The sequence below is a fragment of the Gossypium hirsutum genome, chromosome A05 (assembly GCF_007990345.1).
Source record: "Gossypium hirsutum isolate 1008001.06 chromosome A05, Gossypium_hirsutum_v2.1, whole genome shotgun sequence".
Classification (NCBI taxonomy): domain Eukaryota; kingdom Viridiplantae; phylum Streptophyta; class Magnoliopsida; order Malvales; family Malvaceae; genus Gossypium; species Gossypium hirsutum.
The window spans coordinates 22,188,560-22,209,434 of NC_053428.1; the positions used below are offsets into that span (position 1 = coordinate 22,188,560).

Below are 20,875 nucleotides of genomic sequence, written 5' to 3' on the forward strand. Positions count from 1 at the left end.
TGAGACAAATTTTAAATTCAATTAACAAAACACAAAACGCTTATTGCTTATAGACCAAATCTTTTGCAAAATCTGCAGCAGCTCCATGCAAGAGAAATATATCATTTCCAATCTAAATTTTCTGAATTTAATATTATATAATTTGGTAGTAAGGGAATTTCGTTAGTTCTTGTATGATTTAGCTATGAAGCAACAAATGTATCCAAAACTACTCAACTGCTGTCTCACCTTCATAGCTCAAATTACAAACAAATACTATTTCACTTAGATTTGGGTTCCTAGCATCATAAGGTGTAGGAAAAATTCATCCTGTCCTACTTCTACTTGCATAAACAAAATGCCCTCTTTGACAGGCTGCCTAGGAGTCCACTTTCTCCTCAAGGGATGGCGTAAGCCGCATCCTCTTTGCTGCTGGTTGCTGGGATAACTCTCCCAGAGAATCATTGACAATGACGGCCTCCTTGTTTTCAGCCACTTCAGAATCTTGATTCAATTGTTGCATCCTCTTTGCTGCCGGTTGCTCAGATAATTCTGTAAGAGAATCATTGACAATAGCCTCCTTGTTTTCAGCCACTTCAGAATCTTGATTCAATGGTACAGCCACCATACTAGGATTTTGATCTGATAATAACATTGAGTTATCTTTAGACGGTAGGTCGTCAATAATTGTTTGCACTTCATCACAACTAGCCTCATTCTCAATCATGTCGGAATCCCGATCCAACTGGTTCAGCACCGTACCGAGAGTTTGATCTGATGACACAGTTTTATTATCTTGAGACTCCATGTTCTCAACCATTTTGGAATCCACATCTAACTCGTTCACTGCTGCACCAGGATTTTGATGCAACACAACAGACGAGTGAGTTTTGGAAGGAAGATCCGCATCTTCAGTTTTATCATGAATCTTGTCAGTGTCCTCAGAAGCTCCAGGGACATCAGTGATGGAAGTCTCCAGCACCTCAATGGAGGCGGGCATGAAACCTTTCTTCAGACACTCAACATTTTTTACCGATTGAGATTGTTCCTGATCTGTATCCCGTTTTTCAATCAGAACTACACTATTCTCAATCGGGTTATTTTCAATAATCCCAATATCATCGTCATCATCAGAGGTACAAGATGTTTCATGCGATGTGTCAACTTTGTTCTCTCCTATCAAGGAAATTCCAGGATTCCATGAACTGCCCATGACAAAACCACTCGATGAATATGGAACTTCACACGCTTGAGACGTGATTCCAGTGAATTGCGGAAAACTGGTTTCTCCAGAAGCTAAATATACAAACTGTTGACCAGTTTGCACGTCTTCTTGCTGAAAATAAAACAGCTCTCTCTTATTTGAATTTAGAAATAGAAGATTCACTGACATAATACTAAATTACCAAGCCAACTTAGAACACTGAATATGATACAAAGGGAGAAGCCCCTCCTCTATTCCCCAATTTCTCACTGTAATAGAAGCATTTCCCCTTTTTATCTTGTGCATAAGAATGTCTAAATATATAGAGCAAGAAGGTAGCAAGGAAGAAATTAAGTAGATATAAATATAATGCAGCAAATGCATTTAGACCTAATTGGACCAAACAAATGATTATAAAAAACATGATGATTCAATACCTCTCTAGGTGATACAGCTCCATTCATATTGTAATATGACTGCTGCTGGTCAAAAGATTGAAATTGTCCAAGCAAAGATCCTGCGGTAACTCCAGGCTCAAAGAACTCCCTAAGAACCAAGCCAGAATCATTAACAGTCTCCACATTTCTCATAGAAGATGATGCTAACAGAGTCATTTCAATCCCTTGGCTCGCTTGGGAATTTAAATTCCCATGACAAGCCACTTCTGGGCTGACACTCTTTGGAACAAACTCCACACCTCCATTTTCAATCTCTTCTGGAAATCTAGAGGAATGAGGTTCATCACTGCAATCAGATGAACTCATTTCCCGAGAACGGATCTCTAGGAGTTCAAAGATTAACTTCTGGATGAGAGTGCGCTTTAGAGATGCTTCAGTAGGTGGGAACCAATCCAAATTAAGCTGGGAATGAAAACAAAGACAAAACAAAATTACAAAACTAAGGCTGATTACACAAAGCATATAACAATACTAGATTGATAACAGATAGTCACAATGTTATTACCAGCTTATCTTAAAGAAACATCTTAACTTATTTCCTGGTCCTAACTCCTAAGAACAAACTCGGAAACATTTTCATATTAAACCATTTACACTTCAATAGAAAACCTTAGATCACTTAAATAGCAAACTGGAAAGATATGGAGCACAATATAAAAAGGTACAAATTTAACAAAATTACAAAATAAATATAAAAAAGGATGGAGCTTGGATAACAATTACAAACTTGAGCATCAATTGAGCTATGCATCAATTGAGCTATGCATCAAAATAACTGCGCAGACCACTTACAAAGTTGGAGAACTTGGTTATTTTGAATGGATTGAAGTTAGAAGGAGCTTCAGCTAAAAAGAGCTCCAGATAGTGGAGTAAGAACAGACCACAATCAAATGAATTCTCCTGCTGTGGCAGCTAATAATAAATGAACAAAATGTCAGATAAAAGGATTACGTAATATGCCATCAGCCTAGTGAAATGAAGCTTTGTTCTTCATAAGCTGGCATATTTAGTGTAAAAATAATTGTATTGCAAATAAATACATAGCATTCATCATGACATAGAGTGACTTGAGGCAGCACTACTGAAGTATTTTCACTCTGTACGCTAGACAAAAGAGCAAATAAAAAATAGTGGCAACCCCAGGAGCTCCCCTAAAACAAGATTATCAGATAAATTTCAATGCAAATAATCAAATGGGACAAGATATCATGGTATTTAAAGCAGTTCTGACTGGTTCTTAAACCCCCCACGCGGGTGCAACAAGTTAAGGAAATTCTTATTCCAAGACTGTACCTTAAAATAGCTGCTATTAAAACTGAGATTAACAATACCTCAAGTGAGACAAACCGCAGATTCAAGAATTTTGAAGAAAGATCTTCAGATGTCTCCTTGTGCCTCTCTTTCCATTCTTCCCAAAGGTAACTATCATTTTAAGGGACAAAAGCAATGCCAAGAACTTGCAAGATTTAGTATTCAAAAATGCATACCAGCTAAAGGAGGACATAAAACAAAGTTAAAAGATTCACAAAAGTGAACAAGCATGAAATTAAAGATGTAAACAAAAAGATTCATCATGAAGGATTAGAATAAATCTATAAATTCTTCAATTAATTTGTATATGACCAAAATGGAGAAAAGCAAAATAAAAGATACGACAAGACCAGTAAATACAAATAAGGTTTGAACCACTTTCGTTTAAAGGCTACTATTTGCTGCAATTTAAAGCATGTTAGTCACTTCTGATGTATTCTCCTCCTATTTCTTTTTTGCTACTTTATAAAGTCAAATTTCAACATGATACTTTTACTGTCTTTTTTTCTATTTGGTATTAGCAATAAGAAATTACAAATTCATGCAACTTCAATAGAGGATTTCGAAGCTATAGTGTTTCACTATAAGGAAGGGAAGAAAAGAACTTGGTCAGCATATCTAAAGCCAACTCCACAAACTCAGACTAGGAGTGGTATTTCTAATGGCAACGAAGCTGAACAGGATTTTGATTACACAACTTACATCTTGTGCAAAATACTGCTGAATGTTATGCAAAATAGAAAAAAAGAAACTCGAGTACCTAAAGCTCAATAGTAGGCAGTGTGCATTCCTCCATTTTCCTGGTCAGTGGAAGGACCAGAAAAAAACACAATATGCAGTGCTTTCCATATAGATTACATATGCATGAGCAAAAGTACAACCCATACAAAAGAAAACTGAAAATGGGTTCAAATAAAGTTCTGCCTCTGAAGGTTATGTTTTCTAGAATCTTGGTGAAGAAACTTTCTCAAGCTCTAATTCATGTTTAACACAACAAAGGAAAGTTCAATCATTTCACCAATGAATGGTTAATGATGACTCGTCTTATCACAGATGGGCATATATTACAACAAACTCAATGGAAAGAACAACAATCACAGACTAACCCGGATGTCTAAAATCAGGTAGAGTACGAACTATTCAGTGAATGAAAAATTAGTTGCCTTATTAATACTACTACTCTTGCTATTGCACATTTGACTAGAGGCACACTAATCCTTCAATCACAAAAACACAATCCAACTTTAAAAGTTAATGTTCAATGGCAAACTCACAAGGACCGTTCTGCAGAATGCTAAAGTTCCAACATAAGCCTAGAAATATTATATGAAACTAGATTTGCAGAATACTGAAGTTCCAACAACTTGCACATGTTGCTCAAAATAAACATCCTAACCAAGCTAAGATATAACATGATAGTTTCAGAGATCAAAAGCCAAAGATCTTACATTTAATCTAGAAATATTATTAAGTAATAACAGTGAAAAATTAAGTCAAATATATGAATGGTAGAAACTTTAGGATACCTTTGGACAAGATTTTCCACTCACTGAATAGCTCTAGAAATATTATATGAAACTAAATTTGCAGAACTGAAGTTCCAACAACTAGAAAATGTTGCTCAAAATAAACATCCTCAAAAGCGAAAGTTCTTATATGTAATCTAGAAAAACTTTCAGTGCTTCCCACTTAGAGACCCAACCGTGAATCAGGAAAATCAGTGAAAAAGTAAGGGAATTTTGCAGGGGCGCACATTTATTAAGTTGAATAAATCAATTGTAAAAGCTTTAGGATACCTTTGGACAAGATTTTTAAGACCTGCATGATTTCCTTTGATAGAGTCCATATGCAATATGCATGGTACTTTGGATGACTTGTCCAAGTCTTCATCTGAAACATGACAAAAATGCATGAATGAAAGGTAGAACTCCCGGATGAAATTCAACAGTGACATGAATGTACCTTCAAAACCAGCTACTTCACCAGAATGGCATATGACTATCAAACTCCAATGAAGACTGTTAGCAATATGCATATATACTTTATCTTAGCTCACAAATTCTCAAATGTTATATCTTCAAAGAAATAAATAATTGTGTTTGACAAAAATATTACCTGAAATTTACAGGAATAAAGATGTAATCTTTTCCAAACATATCCAATTTCCTTGTCCATTTACGAACGCGAAGGAAAGCAGCCCTGCCATCCGATATACTGGATGGATCTTTGTCAAGGTCAGCAAGTTTCCGAAAGAAAAAACTGTTAAAAAAGTGAAATCTCAGCCTTTCCTCAGGTTGAATCTGATTCTTCAGATACCTATCAAACAAACCTCGTTAAAGCTTCTCTACAAAGAACTACATATGTAAGCCATAAACCCTAGATTTTATGTTCCAATTTTGACTCTGCAGCATTCCTTGAAAATAAAGACATGCAATGAGAAAAAACTACATGCATCTTACTTGATGTAGAAGTCAATGATAGTATCATTGACAAATGTCTCTGGTAGTAACAGATCAACATCTCTCTTGCTAATGGAAACTGCATCAATATCACCTTTTGGATATATAACCTCCTCAAAAGGCTCGTCAAAACTGCAAAATATGTGTTTTGAGTAAAACTAGAGTACGTGATGTCCAACAAGAACATGAATTAAGAGAAGATTGAGGAAACATTAAAGACGACCACACTTTTATTCCCTTTTCTTTGGTCATGTGATTGTTCCGTAACTTACTTGGGAAAATAGGACCTTTGTACAAGTGAATCATCTCCATCCATTTCTGCAAGTGGACTGTAACCATATGCAATATAAAGAAGAAAAAAAGAATATTTTAGCCTGCTCTAGATTTAACAACATAATATCATTACAGGCATGTAAGAGCCTTTTAAAAGATAAATAAATAAATAGATAGCAACATAAAATTTCAAAAAGTAAATGAACAGGCTGACAATTAGGATTGAAGATAGTTTTAAAAAGAAACATTGATTTAGAAGCTTACTCTGGCATAATATTCCATAAGGCCTGGTATTGAAAATTTAATGAGATGATTGCTGCATGTTTCTCGGACCATCTGGGGTCAATAACCGTAAATTTCAACTCCTCATCGGCTGGAAGAAATATACATGAGCAGATAAAGTCAGATAAAAAGGAAAAAAAGAAACTGTTAGCCGACGGCTAACTTCCATATGGTGGTCAAAGTAACTTTAAACAAAGAAAAATGATTGAACTAGGTTCAAATCAAATCCTATAAACCTTCACCCCTCTACAAAGGTAGGAAACAAATTTACAACAAATAAGCAAGTTAAGCATATTCATTATGTCCAATAAGAAATGATTACTTGTGTTCAAATTTTCTAGGTGAAAAAACGACAAAATTTTGAATAACAAAACAACATTCTTTTTCCAGTACAATGCATCATATACATAACAGATTATGAAAAATTAGTTCTAGCTGCACCAAGTTCATATCACATTATGGAGTTCTCCAAGTTCTTCCATTCCTCTCCTTTGAAGGAAACAAAAAATATACATCATTTGCTCAGATCGGCACAGGCAATATAAGCCATATAAGGCCACTGACCTGAAGTGTCACATGCATTCTCAGCCTCTATTGCAACCTTGGATAGGACTTTCATCTTTAATGTCATATATCCAACCTAATATACAGTCCATACAGAAAAATTTTTATTGTTAATACCAAGAAAGCATACAAAAGTGCTAACTTCAAATATTCCAATTTAGGACTCACCCTTTGAAACCACCGACAATTGATACTAATAATATCATCAATTCTGCTTTCAAAACTAAAGGTTCTTTGGTGTTCACTCACAGTTGATCCCTCAATTTTGACACCACTAGGAGAAAAAATGACTGACACACCTGTATGATAATCATTTTGATATAGAACATAATCCGGACAGATAACAACTGTCCTCTCTAAGTTATCCTGCAATTTCACAAGAAGGACAACCAAAACAAATGTGAAAAGCTTACAGAACAAATAGCAGGCAGTAATTAATTTGTATCTTATTGGAAAATAATTTTCCTGGAAACTGTTTTTACAATTTAATTGACAAAGTCCCCCAGATATCTAGTTAAAGGTATCTTTTTTCCACATAAAGATGGATGTGGAAGCTCATCGAGCCTTTAGGTTGCACAAAGAAAGCATTTCTCTCTTCATAAACTCACCACCCACCACAAGTTTCGAACTCAACCTCCAAGTTGAATTCACAAATCCAAACCATAGAAACCTACAGCTCATTGTGAGCATGGTAAATATTCCATTACAATTAGAGGTAAAGCATTCTTAGACCAAGCAACAGCAAATGAAAGTAGGGGCAAATAACAATTGGAGTTTCAATGCTAAAAAAGCAACATTGTTTCAGGAATGAAGGAAACATTGCTTTATAAGTAAACGGAGACTGTGTGTCAACCAAAGTGTACCCTAAAATTACTTGTAGACAGGGAATATTCAGAGAATCAATAACCAGAGAGATTATATAAATTGGTTAATGAACACTGGGCATATGATGAAACTCCTTAAAGATGAAATACACTCTACAGCATCTCCAAGCTAGTTACCATTAATTAATAATTAATATATTTATATGAAAAGGAAATTACCATAGGGATATGGCCAAAGCAATGGTCTGACATGTCGCCATTCAAAGAAACTGAAATTATGCAGATAATTATGTTTAGAACATACAAACCATTGATAAAAATGAACATAAAATTTCAAAACTGAAAGAATACCATCATCCTCTGCTACATCTGAAGAAGGACTAGTTGGAGATCTTTCAGCCATGCTTTCATTAGCATCTGAAGCCATATCAACTGGCTTATTCTGCAATGTTAAAACAATCTAAGCCCAAGCCAAATTATAAAATATTGTATTCAAAATGTAGTTCAGGAAAAACTTGAAAAGTACAATTAATGGAGAATTAGAAAGGGCACAGTTTAATTGTCTTTTTCCAGGTGAAGGTACTTCAGGACATGAATCTCTTGGCTCCATATCAGAAAAGGTACATCTAGGCTCATGGCTATCTTTTACTAAGTCTGCCTGTTGTTCAGAAAGCGTAGACTTCGACTCTGGGGAAACATTCAGTTTGGGATTCCCTTCCTTTAAGATGCAATCCTTTTCATCACTACCCAGCGAGGCAACAGGGGTAGTAACATCACAACTACAATCACCGTCAATTGCATCAACATCTAAACAAGGAATGTTGTCCATTTCCTTTCTTAGAACAGCAGCACCATGGCCAACTTGAAACAAATGTAAAAGAACTGCTATCAGAACAGCAGAGTTATATATAAATATGGAGCATCCACAGTCCACGCATCTTATGATTATCCTATAATACAAATTTGCGGATGAATGTTGCACGTAACATTACCTTAAAGAGAATATGATGTACACTATCTAACCCCCATTACCACCTGAATGCATGAAGTAGAAGAAAAAACAACAAGATCCATTGCAAATTGCATGTTGATTATTAAGCTACCAGTGTAAGGAAACAGTAAACCCAAACACAAGCAACCCGAACAGAATTACACGTTATCATGCTAGTGAGAAATAAAAGGAGCATCGACGTGTTGGATACAACTAAAACTTATCAAGCATGTTTGATCAAATCATCCATAAAACTAGTAGTTCACAATATTTCCACAAGTTGATAACATGGAAACATTCGAGCTACCTCAAATGTGAACAAAGAGCTTCAACATTTACTGATTATGAAAATCAATAAAAGAAATAAAGTGAAGCAAAATGTTTCCCATAACCTCGTTGATAAACCACCGGGAAACAACTGAGACCTTAATATAGATCCAAATCATACAATTAATCGCTAAGATTTAATAATTTCCATCAGATCGCCTTAAACTTACCGAAAAGGAAAGGATTCTGATCATTTAAAATCAGACAGAAAAAAATGATAATAAAGTAGCGGCTTTTTCAGCTACTAATCAAACTTATTTCGAAAAAAATAATAATAAATATAAAGTTAAACTTCCATTCTTTTCTTTTAGAAGCGTACCGTATTCAAGAATTTTGTATCTCAGAGTTGCAGGGTTTTCCAAATTAGGGTTTTAACTTCGCTCGAGTACTTATCAGCTGCCAATTCCAAAATCCAGTCGTCCTCCTTCAAGTCGAACACCTCGAGACCGTTCTTCACCGGAGCGTGAGACGATTCAAGGTAAGACCGGAGGAGGAGTTGGCAACTCGGTGAGTTGGAAATGAGAACTCAAATGAGTTGAACGTCGAGGAGAATTACCCGCGATCTTCCTAGAAACAATGCCCTAATTTCTTTGAGTAAATGAGCCAATTAGAGGGAAACAAGGCAGCTCGAGGGAGGAAAAATATGGGAAAACGTGATGGCTTTGGGATTAATCAATAACGCGCAAGTTTGGAGATTGCTTAACACGATTCGGTCAGTTGAGAGAACAAGTTAACGAACGCTTTTCTTTGCGCGTCGGGTTTGCACAATAGGAACTTAATCTGACAAATAAAAGGGATTTATATGAAACTGATCGCTCCTAATTTTTTTAAACTTTATATGATTAACTACCATTAGTAACATTATTTATCTTAGCAAAAAAAATTCAAGGCGAAGTTTGAAAATTGAAGCTCAATTATCAAACCTTGTTCATGTTTAATAACAATATTTTAAATAAATAACACGAAGTTAGTCACTAATTTTGATTTTTTTTTACATACTTCGAATACTTAATCCTTATCCTCACAATGTTCCACATTTCTTCAAGTATTGTTTGATCATTTGTTATTAAAATTTATATTAACATCATATAAAATTCATATCCGCATCCATTCAAAATTAAATTTTTTTATTGACACTTAAAATGTATTGCAGATATTAGCAGAATCCAATTTCATTCTGTAATTTAACAATTCTTCAAATTACATCTTAACTGAATGCTGTTGAGAATATTTTTAATATGAACTTGAGTTTTAATGATCATAATTATATTTTCTGTTAAAATTAAAAGAGGGAAAAGAAATTTATTAAAAATAGTTAAATGAAATAATTGAATTAACAATATTTAAACTTATAAATGTGTTAATAATTTATTGGATGAATATAATCAATGTTTTATAAATATATATATATATGTAAACAATAATATTATAATTTCTTTTATCTAAATTAAAACATTAAAATATATTGATAGAACTGGAAAAATATTTATTACATACAAATCATTAAATATGAAATAACTATATTTATTTTACTACAATAATCTTTTAATAATTTAATCAATAAAGTAACTTTAGTTCTTAATTAGTTACTCAAAATAAAAAGTATTAATTTATTTTTAATTGTGAAAGTTATAATAATATAATATCACAATATTATTATTGATTGAAAAACATATATTATTATGGAAGTCAAGCTTATAAATTTTCAATATGCTTCTTTATAAGGTGATGGGAGTCGTTCGACAAAATAAAACTAATAATACTTTTAAACAATTAATTTGATATAATTTTATTTACTTTTCATAAAAAATATATATATTATTAAGTACATTTTTTTTAGAAACAATGTTGTTAAATTATAAATAATTATATTTCTATACATAATTTATAAAATATAATATATAATGTTATTTATTTAAAATACTAATAAGAAAATACATACGGTCAATTAAAATGCCAATAAATCAGCTATAATGGGTATTTGTTTAAATCCTAACAAATTAATCAATAAAATCATTATTATGCCAACAATGACCGTATCTTAATAATTTAATTGTGACTTGTGATCCAATGAAGTATGCCAATAAAGTTAAAAATCAGGCTATGGATCATATATAAATATATATATTAATTATTAAATTGCACCTTAAATTACATCTCTTTATTTAATTTGGTACTTAAATTATATCTCTTCATTACTTAAATCATCTCAAAATCTCAATATCGTTTAAAAAAAACCATCGACCAATTATATCGCACCATATCATCAATAATTCTAATTTTATAATCGTATATTAATATCTATAAGTATTGTCCAATTCCAGTTGTTTTAGTTATGTTTAAGTAGTAAACTTTTAAAGCTTTTATTTTAATAATGTATTTTTATCAAATGAGATACTGAAAAAGTTAAATTTTATTCTTATAGGTGACTAACAGAACATTGAAAAAGTGGAGAAAATAATATGGTGAAACTCGACATCTAAAACCTTAATGCTATAGCAAAATCGCAGCATCTAGCTTGACAGGAACATATTGGAAATCTCATAATTAAAGAACATCAACTTTGGGTTTAACTCATCTCTTAATCAAGTGTTGATGATGACTTATAATCAAAATGTATAAAGCTCTGCAAAATTTTAAAGGTCTAAAAACTCCCAAAAAGGCAAAAGAAAATAATAGAAAAAGGGAGTTGAACTAACAAGTGTTTTTCATGTTTAATACTTGCTATTGCTTTATCAACACTAGTGGGCAACTGAGTTAATTGTTGATTCTAAAAATGTTGTGATTAGTGGATGTAAAACTCGAATGATGCATGTTTAATTTATTTGATTTTAAAAGTGTAATGATATAGACATATATTGTTACTGTACATAACCACGTATGAATGATGTTTGCAATAGTATTATTGACATTAAATTGACATAGACATATGTTAAATTAGTTAAATGATTGAATATAGTGACTCAAAGATAAATTAATAAACTGCTATAATGCCACAATATTGTTACCAGTAGTTGCATATTAGGGGGAAATAATTATTCTGTCTCTTCATTTCTTTGCCATTAATTTGTGTTACTGTTTTTAAATTGTTTTACATATTTTATTTTCATTCAACCATAATTTACTTTACTTTTCAAGTGGTCATTTGTTAATTATGCAATTTATGTTTTTAAATCAACCCCTATGGAGATGATAACTCTGGTATTTACTACTATGTTTTTTGTTAACAATTGTGTGCACTTGCATATCATAAGAAAATTCGTGACAATTGTATTTATGGTTATTCTTAAAAAAGACTTATTGTAAATATTCGTGTAAATGTGGTTTCATCTTTTTCTTTTTTTTATTTTTTATACACTCAACACCCTCTGGTACATTGAGTTTCATCTTTTTTCCTCTTAAAAATAGAGATAAATAGATTTCAGTGTGCTCAAATCATATTTATTGAGTATTGACATTTTCAATAGATAATAAAAAGTTTAAAATTAACTTATACAAATATTTATACATTTTCAATTTAAAATTTATAAAAATTAAGTCAAAATATGCTATAAGTTCATGTACATTTCAAAAATTTAGAATTTAATTTTGTCTAAGAATTTTAGTCATTCTATTATTCAAATTTCAAAAGGTAGGTTAAACTATTAATTTTGTTAATTTTTCGTTAAATTTAATTTTACTACAATATTATTGTTTAAACTACATAGATACTAATTGAGTATTTTTTTTATTTCAAAATATTATACCAATAAATTTAACTAAAATTTTTTTAATAATGTTAACAGATAGATCTAAATTTTGAAATTTAAAAAGTAAAAAAAAATCTTAAAAATCAAAATATAGAAATTAAATTCTAAATTTTAAAAAGTATAAACTCATGACATATTTTTAATCTAATTTTTATTAATTACCCTATTTTAATTAAAAACTTGTAAATAAAAAATTCAGATTTTTTTTAATAACGGATTCACATAAAAGTGATGCTTTTAAAAAAAAAGGATCTAACTTTATTTTATTGACGAAAGAGGTAACATTTTTAACTTTCTAATTTATATTCAACGAGTGAAAAAGGAAAAAGAAATCCAAATAACCCTGAAACATTTATTTTTCTTTTATAAAATGGAAAAATGATTTTTTAAAAATAATAATGTTTTCATTTTATCCTATTTGTAAGAGCTAAAATCTTTGTCTTAAATTAACACAAGAATCCGTTTCACTTCGCCAAAATCACAAAAACAGAAAGTTAAATCCTAAAAGGCAGAACAAGCAGTATTGTATTATCGCCAGAAAATCCATGATTCATGACCAAAACACCAAAAACACCCTTCTCTTCTAGGATTAATTTCGTCCATCTGGCTTTCAAATTTCCTACATAAACAAAAATTTAAATTTCGTATTTTACCCTACAAAATCGAAGATCCAATCATTTTCTCGCCCTCCAAACAGACCCCCTTACCCTCCCCCTTTTGGAAAATGGAGGAAAACGGTAACAGAGCCGAAGCCGTTCGTCTTCTAGGAATTGCCGAGAAGCTTCTCCAGAATCGTGATTTCAACGGTTCAAGAGACTTCGCAATCTTAGCCCAAGAGACCGAACCGCTGTTGGACGGGTCGGATCAGATCCTAGCCGTCGCCGACGTTATCCTCGCAGGCGAGAAGAGAATAAACAACCACCAAGATTGGTACTCCATCTTACAAATCGACGGCCGATCAGAAGACAACGATCTCATAAAGAAACAGTATCGTCGCCTAGCTCTCCTCCTTCACCCAGACAAAAACAAGTTCCCGTTCGCCGATCACGCGTTCCAGCTTGTGGCCGATGCGTGGGCTGTTTTATCTAACAGCTCGAAGAAATCTCTTTACGACAAAGAATTGAGCTTGTTTACGAGAATTGATTTAAGCAGCGGCGGCGGGGACCGTTCGAATCAAGCTGGAAAATTACCCGTAACGAGAAAAGGACAAAGCCGGACGCCGAATCCAAAGACCCTAAATGAGAACCAAAGGTCGAGAATGGCGACATTTTGGACAGCTTGCCCGTACTGTTATAGATTGTTTGAGTACCCGAGGGCTTACGAAAGTTGTTGTTTAAGGTGCCAGAATTGTGAGAAAGCTTTTCACGCGGTCGATATTCCGACATTGCCGCCGTTGGTTCCGGGAAAAGAAGCTTATTATTGTTGCTGGGCGTTTTTTCCGTTAGGGTTTGTGTCTGGCAGTCCGGAAAGTGAAGGAAAAGCCCCCACCGGCTTTCCCAATTGGATGCAACCTACGTTTCCAGCAGTGCCGCGGCATGAGAGTGAAAGAAATGGAGGCATTGAGCAAGCTACACCGCCTGCCCCCATGCCGGCACCAGTGTCAGCGGCAGCACCAGTACCAACGCCGCCTTCATTTATTCCTTCGACCACCGCAACGAAGGTGGTAGAAAATATGAATAACGTGGCAGTGGTTTCAGGTCGGAATGTGTCGAAATCGGGCTCAAGGAAAAGAGGGAGGCCGAGGAAGAATCCTCTGTGAGGTTTGATCGGTAATGAAATTCGGTACTTTTTTGTAGCTTTTTGGTTTAGAATGAACCTGATCGTAATGCGGGAACTTTCGAGGTTGTAACAGAGGGTACCAGAGGATTTCGATGAACCGAGAAAGAAGAATAAGGCCGAAGCTGAAACACTGCAACGGTTGGGGGTTAAATTTGTAGGTATTGTTGTAGTTGTTAATTATTTTGTTTGTAGATTGTTTTCTATGTACTGACTAGCACATAGGCTATCATTGTAACATTATGATATATTCAGCAATGTCAAGTCAGCAAGTTCTTTCACCATTGATTTTGAGCGGTTTTGCTACTCGGCATCTGATCAAATCGGTGCATTTTTCCTTGGACTAAAGTTTTAGTGATGCTGATACAAATTTCTTCTTGCAATTGAGAAATATGACAAGTTTTAGAACTTTACCATAATTGTTGTGTGTTCATTCCATATTTCATAGGTTGTTTTGTTAGTGTTCGATTGGTGAATCTTCGTTTTAGCCAATCCAATTGCATTTTCTTTATATTTTGGCCTTTGTTAGTTATCGAAGCACTTCGTAATGCCTTGGCCTAGCAATGCGAGATTGATCCCAAGCCAGTCTTTTTGTTCGTTCGATCAGGTATGTTTGCCTCACTTGGTGATCATGCACTTTTGAACTTTGAGCTAAAACTCTGAATTTTATAGAAGCATATGGCTTCTAGGTCGATGGTTGAGCTAGAAATATTTCTCTAATAAGACAAAATTAGGTGAGAAATTAAGCAAGAAGTTAGGAAAAGATACATGAGACTTAACTACATTTGCAATAGCTCTTTAATCTTCTATTACATTGTTATTACCCTGAAAAATGTGATTCAAAATAAGTAGAGCATACGATGATCAATAATTATCGACTGGCTGAGGGTTTTAGAGACCAGTCACAAGTCCTTCAATTGGCTGTGCACTAGAGTTGGTCTTAGGACACAAATGTTCATATATTGAAATGACTTGCATGCAAAACTGGAAGGTTCAATGGGCCGAAGTGCTGAGTTTGTAAGTTGGTGTGAACTATGACACAAAAGGGAAGTGAGACTAGTCAATTCGTCTTTCCGGAAAGAGTCATCTTTCTCAGGATGACACGGAGAGGAGGATGATAAAAGACTCTAGTGTCATGGGTTGCGCATGGGAGCCCGCAACCATGACACATCTGTGCGAACCATCAAGAAGGAAGGAGGTCATTTGGCTCAATCGGACCGGCCCGTTACTTAAAGAGATTGAAGGCCCATCTACAAGTTAGACCAATATAAGATATTATTTTATAAGATTACATATATTAGATAAGATATGTAATCTTAGAAGATATGATTTTATATTCTTAAAGATTTGGTGGTAGGTGCCCTTTAATCATAGCCGTTGATGTACTTAATTTTGTACCGTTGGATTTGGGGAGGCTCAACTATAAATAAGAGACCTCTTCCCTCATTGTAAATCACTTGAGTTTTGAGTAAGAAGAATCCTTGAGAGCATTCACTCAAACTTTTCTCTCTTGTGTTCTTATTTTCCCTGGCTTGTTCTTGTCTCATTCTTCTTTCATCTTGTTGGCTTTGAGTTGCTTTCGCTTGAGTTGTGTTTTTGGGAGGAATTCTGTTGAATCCTTCTTTTGTGGAAGTTAGGCTGACTTAGGCTTTTTTGGAGTAAGAAACTGCCTAAGGCCGCACGGATTCTGAGGCAAAAATTTTAAGTCCGTGACATTGGTATCAGAGCCAGTTTGAAAGCACTTTTGAGATATGTCGAAAGAAGTTGTTGATCAGAATGAGCCAATGGAGACCCGTGGGAGGGCTAGAAAGGCTAGTCGATCGAGGGATATGCTGTCGAGCTTGGAAATTCGAGTGGTTAATCTCGAGGAGTCCGTTGGTGACATGAAGGAGACACTCGAAGTGGTCCTAACCCGTATGGATGAACTGAGGGAAGATAGCAAGGAGTTTGTGTTGGACTCCCTCAGATCCACTTCGGACAAACTGATAGGGAGGGACGAAGCTCTTGAGGCCCTACTGACTGCCATGAAGGAAGAGATTGCTGAGCTTAAGGGGGAGCTCAGAATCTGTAAGGCTGCTTTGGGAAGTGGGATGTTGGCTTCGGGACCGAAGCAACGTCATGTGGATGTTCCAAAACCCGAGAAGTTCAAGGGGATTAGGTCCGTAAGAGAAGTGGACAACTTCCTGTGGGAATTGGAGCAATATTTTCGAGCAATTGGCATTGAGGATGATGCCACCAAGGTAAACACCGCTTCAAATTACTTTTCTGACGTTGCTCTCTTGTGGTGGAGACGTAGGTCCACGGATGAGAAACGTAGAGGAACGACCATTGGAACTTGGGAGGAGTTCCAAAGAGAGTTGAAGAAGCAGTTTTATCCACAACATGCCGAAAAGGAGGCTCGTGCTAAGTTGCGTCGGCTTACGCAACAAGGCACTGTTCGAGATTATGTTCGGGAATTCAGCGAGTTGATGCTTCAGATCTCAGACTTGAATGAAAAAGAAGCATTCTATTGGTTCGAGGATGGTTTAAAAATGTGGGCCAAGCAAGAGTTGCGTCGCCTAGATATCACTGAATTGACCCAAGCTATGGCCAAGGCAGAAAATTTCTATGGTGTTGGGGGAAGAAAGTTTGATAATAATGATTTTTACAAACCCAAGTCGAGACCCAAAGACAATGGTGGGGGAAACAAAGATCAAAGGGAAAAGAACGACGAAGGCCCAAAGTCTAGTCAAGGTAAGCCTTGGGATAGAAAAGGACCAATGAAGTGCTTTCTTTGCCAAGGCTCACATAGAATGAGTCTGTCCAAAAAAAGTCGCTTTTCATGCCATGGAGGCACGCGAAGAAGCCGAAGATGACACCAAAAGCCTCAATTCGATATTAGGAGGTGTTGAAGAGAAGTTAAGCAATGGGTTGATGTTTGTGGACATCATCGTAGCTGGCAGAAGATTGAATGCACTTGTTAATACTGGTGCATCTGATTTATTCATGTCTAAAGAAATGGCAAAGGAACTTGGCCTTAGAATCGAGAAAGATTCGGGACGAATCAAAACGGTGAATTCAGAAAGCATTCCCATAACGGGTGTGGCAAAAGGGGTGGAACTCAAACTTGGTGAGTGGACAGGCAAAGCGACCATTAAGGTAATCCCACTTGATGATTACGATTTTGTAGTTGGATTAAGTTTACTTGACAGGCTTAATGCGGATATTCACCCTTCCGAGAACTACATGACCATCTCCGATGCAAATCAACGATATATGGTGAGAATGAAAAGGAAAGGAAGCATGGAGGGAAAAACCTTGTCGGCAATTCAATTTGCCAAAGGAGTCCGTCGAAATGAAGTCTCCTACCTAGCTACCTTGAGAGATAATATGGATGATAAATTCGAGGTGGAAATTCCAAAGGAAGTGGAACGGTTGCTAAAGTCATTTCAAGATGTAATGCCCGTAAAGTTGCCCAAAAGATTGCCACCTAAGAGGGAGGTGGACCACAAGATTGAGCTGTTGCCCAATGCTGAACCACCAGCAAGGGCACCATATCGGATGGCTCCACCGGAACTAGAGGAATTGCGGAAGCAGTTGATAGAGCTTTTAGATGCCGGGTTCATTAGACCATCTAAAGCCCCATTCGGCGCACTTGTGTTATTTCAAAAGAAGCATGATGGATCTTTGAGAATGTGCATCGACTACAGGGCCTTAAACAAAATCACTATAAAAAACAGGTATCCCATTCCTCTTATTGCAGATTTGTTCGATCAACTTGGTAGCGCGAGATGCTTTACTAAGTTGGATTTGCGATCGGGGTACCACCAAGTGAGAATAGCCGAAGGGGATGAACCCAAGACAGCCTTTGTAACTAGGTATGGGTCCTTTGAGTTCTTGGTGATGCCATTCGGGTTGACAAATGCTCCGGCCACATTTTGTACCCTAATGAATAAGGTATTACAACCTTTATTGGATCGTTTTGTGGTTGTTTATCTTGACGATATTGTGGTATATAGTAAGACGCTCGAAGAGCATGTGGGACACTTGGGGGAGGTGTTCCAAACTCTACGAGAAAATGAGCTATATGTCATAAAGAAGAAATGCTCATTTGCCCAACGAGAAGTGCCATTTCTAGGCCATATTGTGGGAGGGGGCACGATTCGAATGGATGAAAGAAAAATTCAAGCAATTGCCGATTGGGAGTCACCAACCAAGGTGACGGAGTTGCGGTCTTTCCTTGGATTAGCAAATTACTACCGTCGCTTCATTGAGGGCTATTCCAAGATCACTGCACCCTTGACGGACCTGTTGAAAAAGCGCAAAGTGTGGGATTGGGACCTTCGGTGTGAGAAAGCCTTCAACCAAGTGAAGCAAGCGATGACGAGTGAGCTTGTACTCGCATTGCCCAATTTTTCAAAAGCGTATGAGGTACGCACATATGCTTCGGAGTAAGCGATTGGAAGGGTGTTGATGCAAGATGGGCATCCGATTACTTTCGAGAGTCGAAAGCTTAACGAGACAGAACGGAGATACACGGTCCAAGAAAAAGAGATGACGACAGTGGTGCATTGTTTGCGCACATGGAGACACTACTTGCTGGGTTCCAGGTTTGTGGTATTCACTGATAATGTTGCAAATAGCTATTTCTTAACCCAGAAAAAGTTGTCCCCCAAGCAGGCTCGTTGGCAGGTTTTCCTAGCAGAGTTTGATTTTAGCATGGAATACAAGCCGGGGAGTGCCAACATTGTGGCCGATGCACTTAGCCGAAAAATGGAATTCGCAACGATAAGCCAACCTGAGAGTCCCTTATTAGAGCGCATTCAAGAAGGACTGTCCCTTGATCCCACGGCTAAAAATCTAATGGAGCTTGCTAGAGATGGAAAGACGAGGCGATTTTGGCTCGAGGGAGAATTGCTATACACTAATGGGCAACGTCTATATGTGCCTCAACATAAGAATTTACGAAGGGAAGTCGTGAAGGAATGTCATGATTCAAAATGGGCTGGCCATCTAGGAATACACCGCACCTTGGCTCTATTGGAGGATCGATTTTATTGGCCTCACATGGGTGATGATGTGGAGACCTATGTGAAAACTTGTTTAATATGCCAACAAGATAAGGTTGAGTTGAAAGCCCCTGCTGGTTTGTTACAACCATTGCCCATTCCGGAGCGCCCATGGGAGAGCTTGTCCATGGACTTTATCACAGGCTTGCCTAAATCTGATGGATTTGCGAGTATTTTTGTTGTGGTGGACAGGTTTTCGAAGTATGCAACTTTCATCCCCGCAACCAAAGAGTGTCCTGTTGAGGAGGCAGCTCGCTTATTCCTTAAACATGTGGTGAAGTATTGGGGAGTACCACAGTCTATCATCAGTGATCGAGATGGGCGATTCACGGGTCGGTTTTGGACAGAGTTGTTCAAGTTAATGGGCTCAGACTTAAACTTTTCCACTAGCATGCATCCTCAAACTGATGGGTAAACCGAACGAGTGAATGCATTGTTGGAGACGTATCTTCGACACTATGTAAGTGCAACACAAAATGATTGGCCAAAGTTATTGGATGTGGCCCAGTTTTCGTACAACTTACAACGAAGTGGGGCAACGAACCAGAGTCCATTTGAGATAGTGACGGGGCAATAGCCGCTTACACCCAATGCAGTTGCAACTCGTTATACGGGACCGAATCCAGCAGCTTATCGATTTGCGAGGGATTGGCAAGAGCAAAACGATCTAGCTAGAGCTTGTCTACATAAGGCAAGTAAGCGCAACAAGAAATGGGCGGATCGAAATCGAAGAGACGTACAATTTCAGGTAGGTGAACCAGTTCTTACCAAACTACACCTGATTTTGCGACATGATGGGTTACACAAAGGACTCGTTCGGCGGTATGAGGGGCCATTTCGAATTGTGAAGAAGGTAGGAAAGGTGGCCTACAAGCTCGAGTTGCCTGAAAAGCTTAAAGTTCATCTAGTATTCCATGTGAGTATGCTTAAGCCATTCCATGAAGATGAAGAAGACCCAAATCGAAGCAAGTCTGAACGAGCACCAATGGGGGTAAAAGTCGCCTATGATCGAGAGGTCGAGAACATCGAAGCGGATCGTATGGTCAGACATAAGTACTACCGACCGCGGCGCGAATACTTAGTCCGATGGAAGGGATTCCCGGATAGTGAGATGAGTTGGGAACCTGCTGAAGCCTTGTGGCAATTCCAAGACAAGATAGATCGATACCATGCAGAGGACGCGACGAGGGCGTCGCTAGGTTTGGTGGGGGAGAATGTCATGGGTTGCGCATGGGAGCCCGCAACCATGACACATCTGTGTGAACCATCATCCGCAACCATGACACATCTGTGTGAACCATCAAGAAGGAAGGAGGTCATTTGGCCCAATCGGACCGGCCCGTTGCTTGAAGAGATTGAAGGCCCATCTACAAGTTAGACAAATATAAGATATTATTTTATAAGATTACATATCTTAGATAAGATATGTAATCTTAGAAGATATGATTTTATATTCTTAAAGATTTGGTGGTAGGTGCCCTTTAATCATAGCCGTTGATGTACTTAATTTTGTACCGTTAGATTTGGGGAGGCTCAACTATAAATAAGAGACCTCTTCCCTCATTGTAAATCACTTGAGTTTTGAGTAAGAAGAATCCTTGAGAGCATTCACTCAAACTTTTCTCTCTTG

At 36.5% G+C, this 20,875-nt stretch overlaps 2 protein-coding genes across 5 annotated transcripts; one reads left to right on the forward strand and one right to left on the reverse strand.

Annotated features, from left to right (window-relative positions):
• Positions 1 to 99: 99 nt before the first annotated feature.
• LOC107957823 (probable ubiquitin-like-specific protease 2B) lies at positions 100 to 9,438 on the reverse strand. Of its 4 annotated transcripts, none has more exons than XM_016893406.2 (16): positions 8,992 to 9,438; positions 7,881 to 8,236; positions 7,706 to 7,796; positions 7,574 to 7,623; positions 6,699 to 6,896; positions 6,531 to 6,606; positions 5,949 to 6,057; positions 5,684 to 5,740; positions 5,412 to 5,543; positions 5,068 to 5,268; positions 4,915 to 4,970; positions 4,749 to 4,842; positions 2,973 to 3,063; positions 2,434 to 2,553; positions 1,621 to 2,043; positions 100 to 1,315 (listed from the first exon to the last, which is right to left on the reverse strand). In XM_016893406.2, the coding sequence occupies exons 2-16, from the start codon at positions 8,181 to 8,183 to the stop codon at positions 359 to 361; spliced, it is 2,958 nt and encodes a 985-aa protein (XP_016748895.1). In that variant the 5' UTR covers positions 8,184 to 8,236; positions 8,992 to 9,438; the 3' UTR covers positions 100 to 358. The 4 variants fall into 4 exon arrangements, with proteins under 4 accessions (XP_016748895.1, XP_016748896.1, XP_016748894.1 ...); XM_016893407.2 differs by having other exon boundaries at positions 5,068 to 5,211; positions 7,881 to 8,215; positions 8,992 to 9,414; XM_016893405.2 differs by having other exon boundaries at positions 7,881 to 8,215; positions 8,992 to 9,413.
• A 3,436-nt stretch (positions 9,439 to 12,874) lies between these two features.
• On the forward strand, positions 12,875 to 14,478 carry LOC107957822 (J protein JJJ2). The gene is made up of 2 exons (XM_041113964.1): positions 12,875 to 14,190; positions 14,274 to 14,478. Exon 1 carries the CDS (start codon positions 13,146 to 13,148, stop codon positions 14,178 to 14,180), a length of 1,035 nt encoding a protein of 344 aa, XP_040969898.1. The 5' UTR covers positions 12,875 to 13,145; the 3' UTR covers positions 14,181 to 14,190; positions 14,274 to 14,478.
• Positions 14,479 to 20,875: the final 6,397 nt, after the last annotated feature.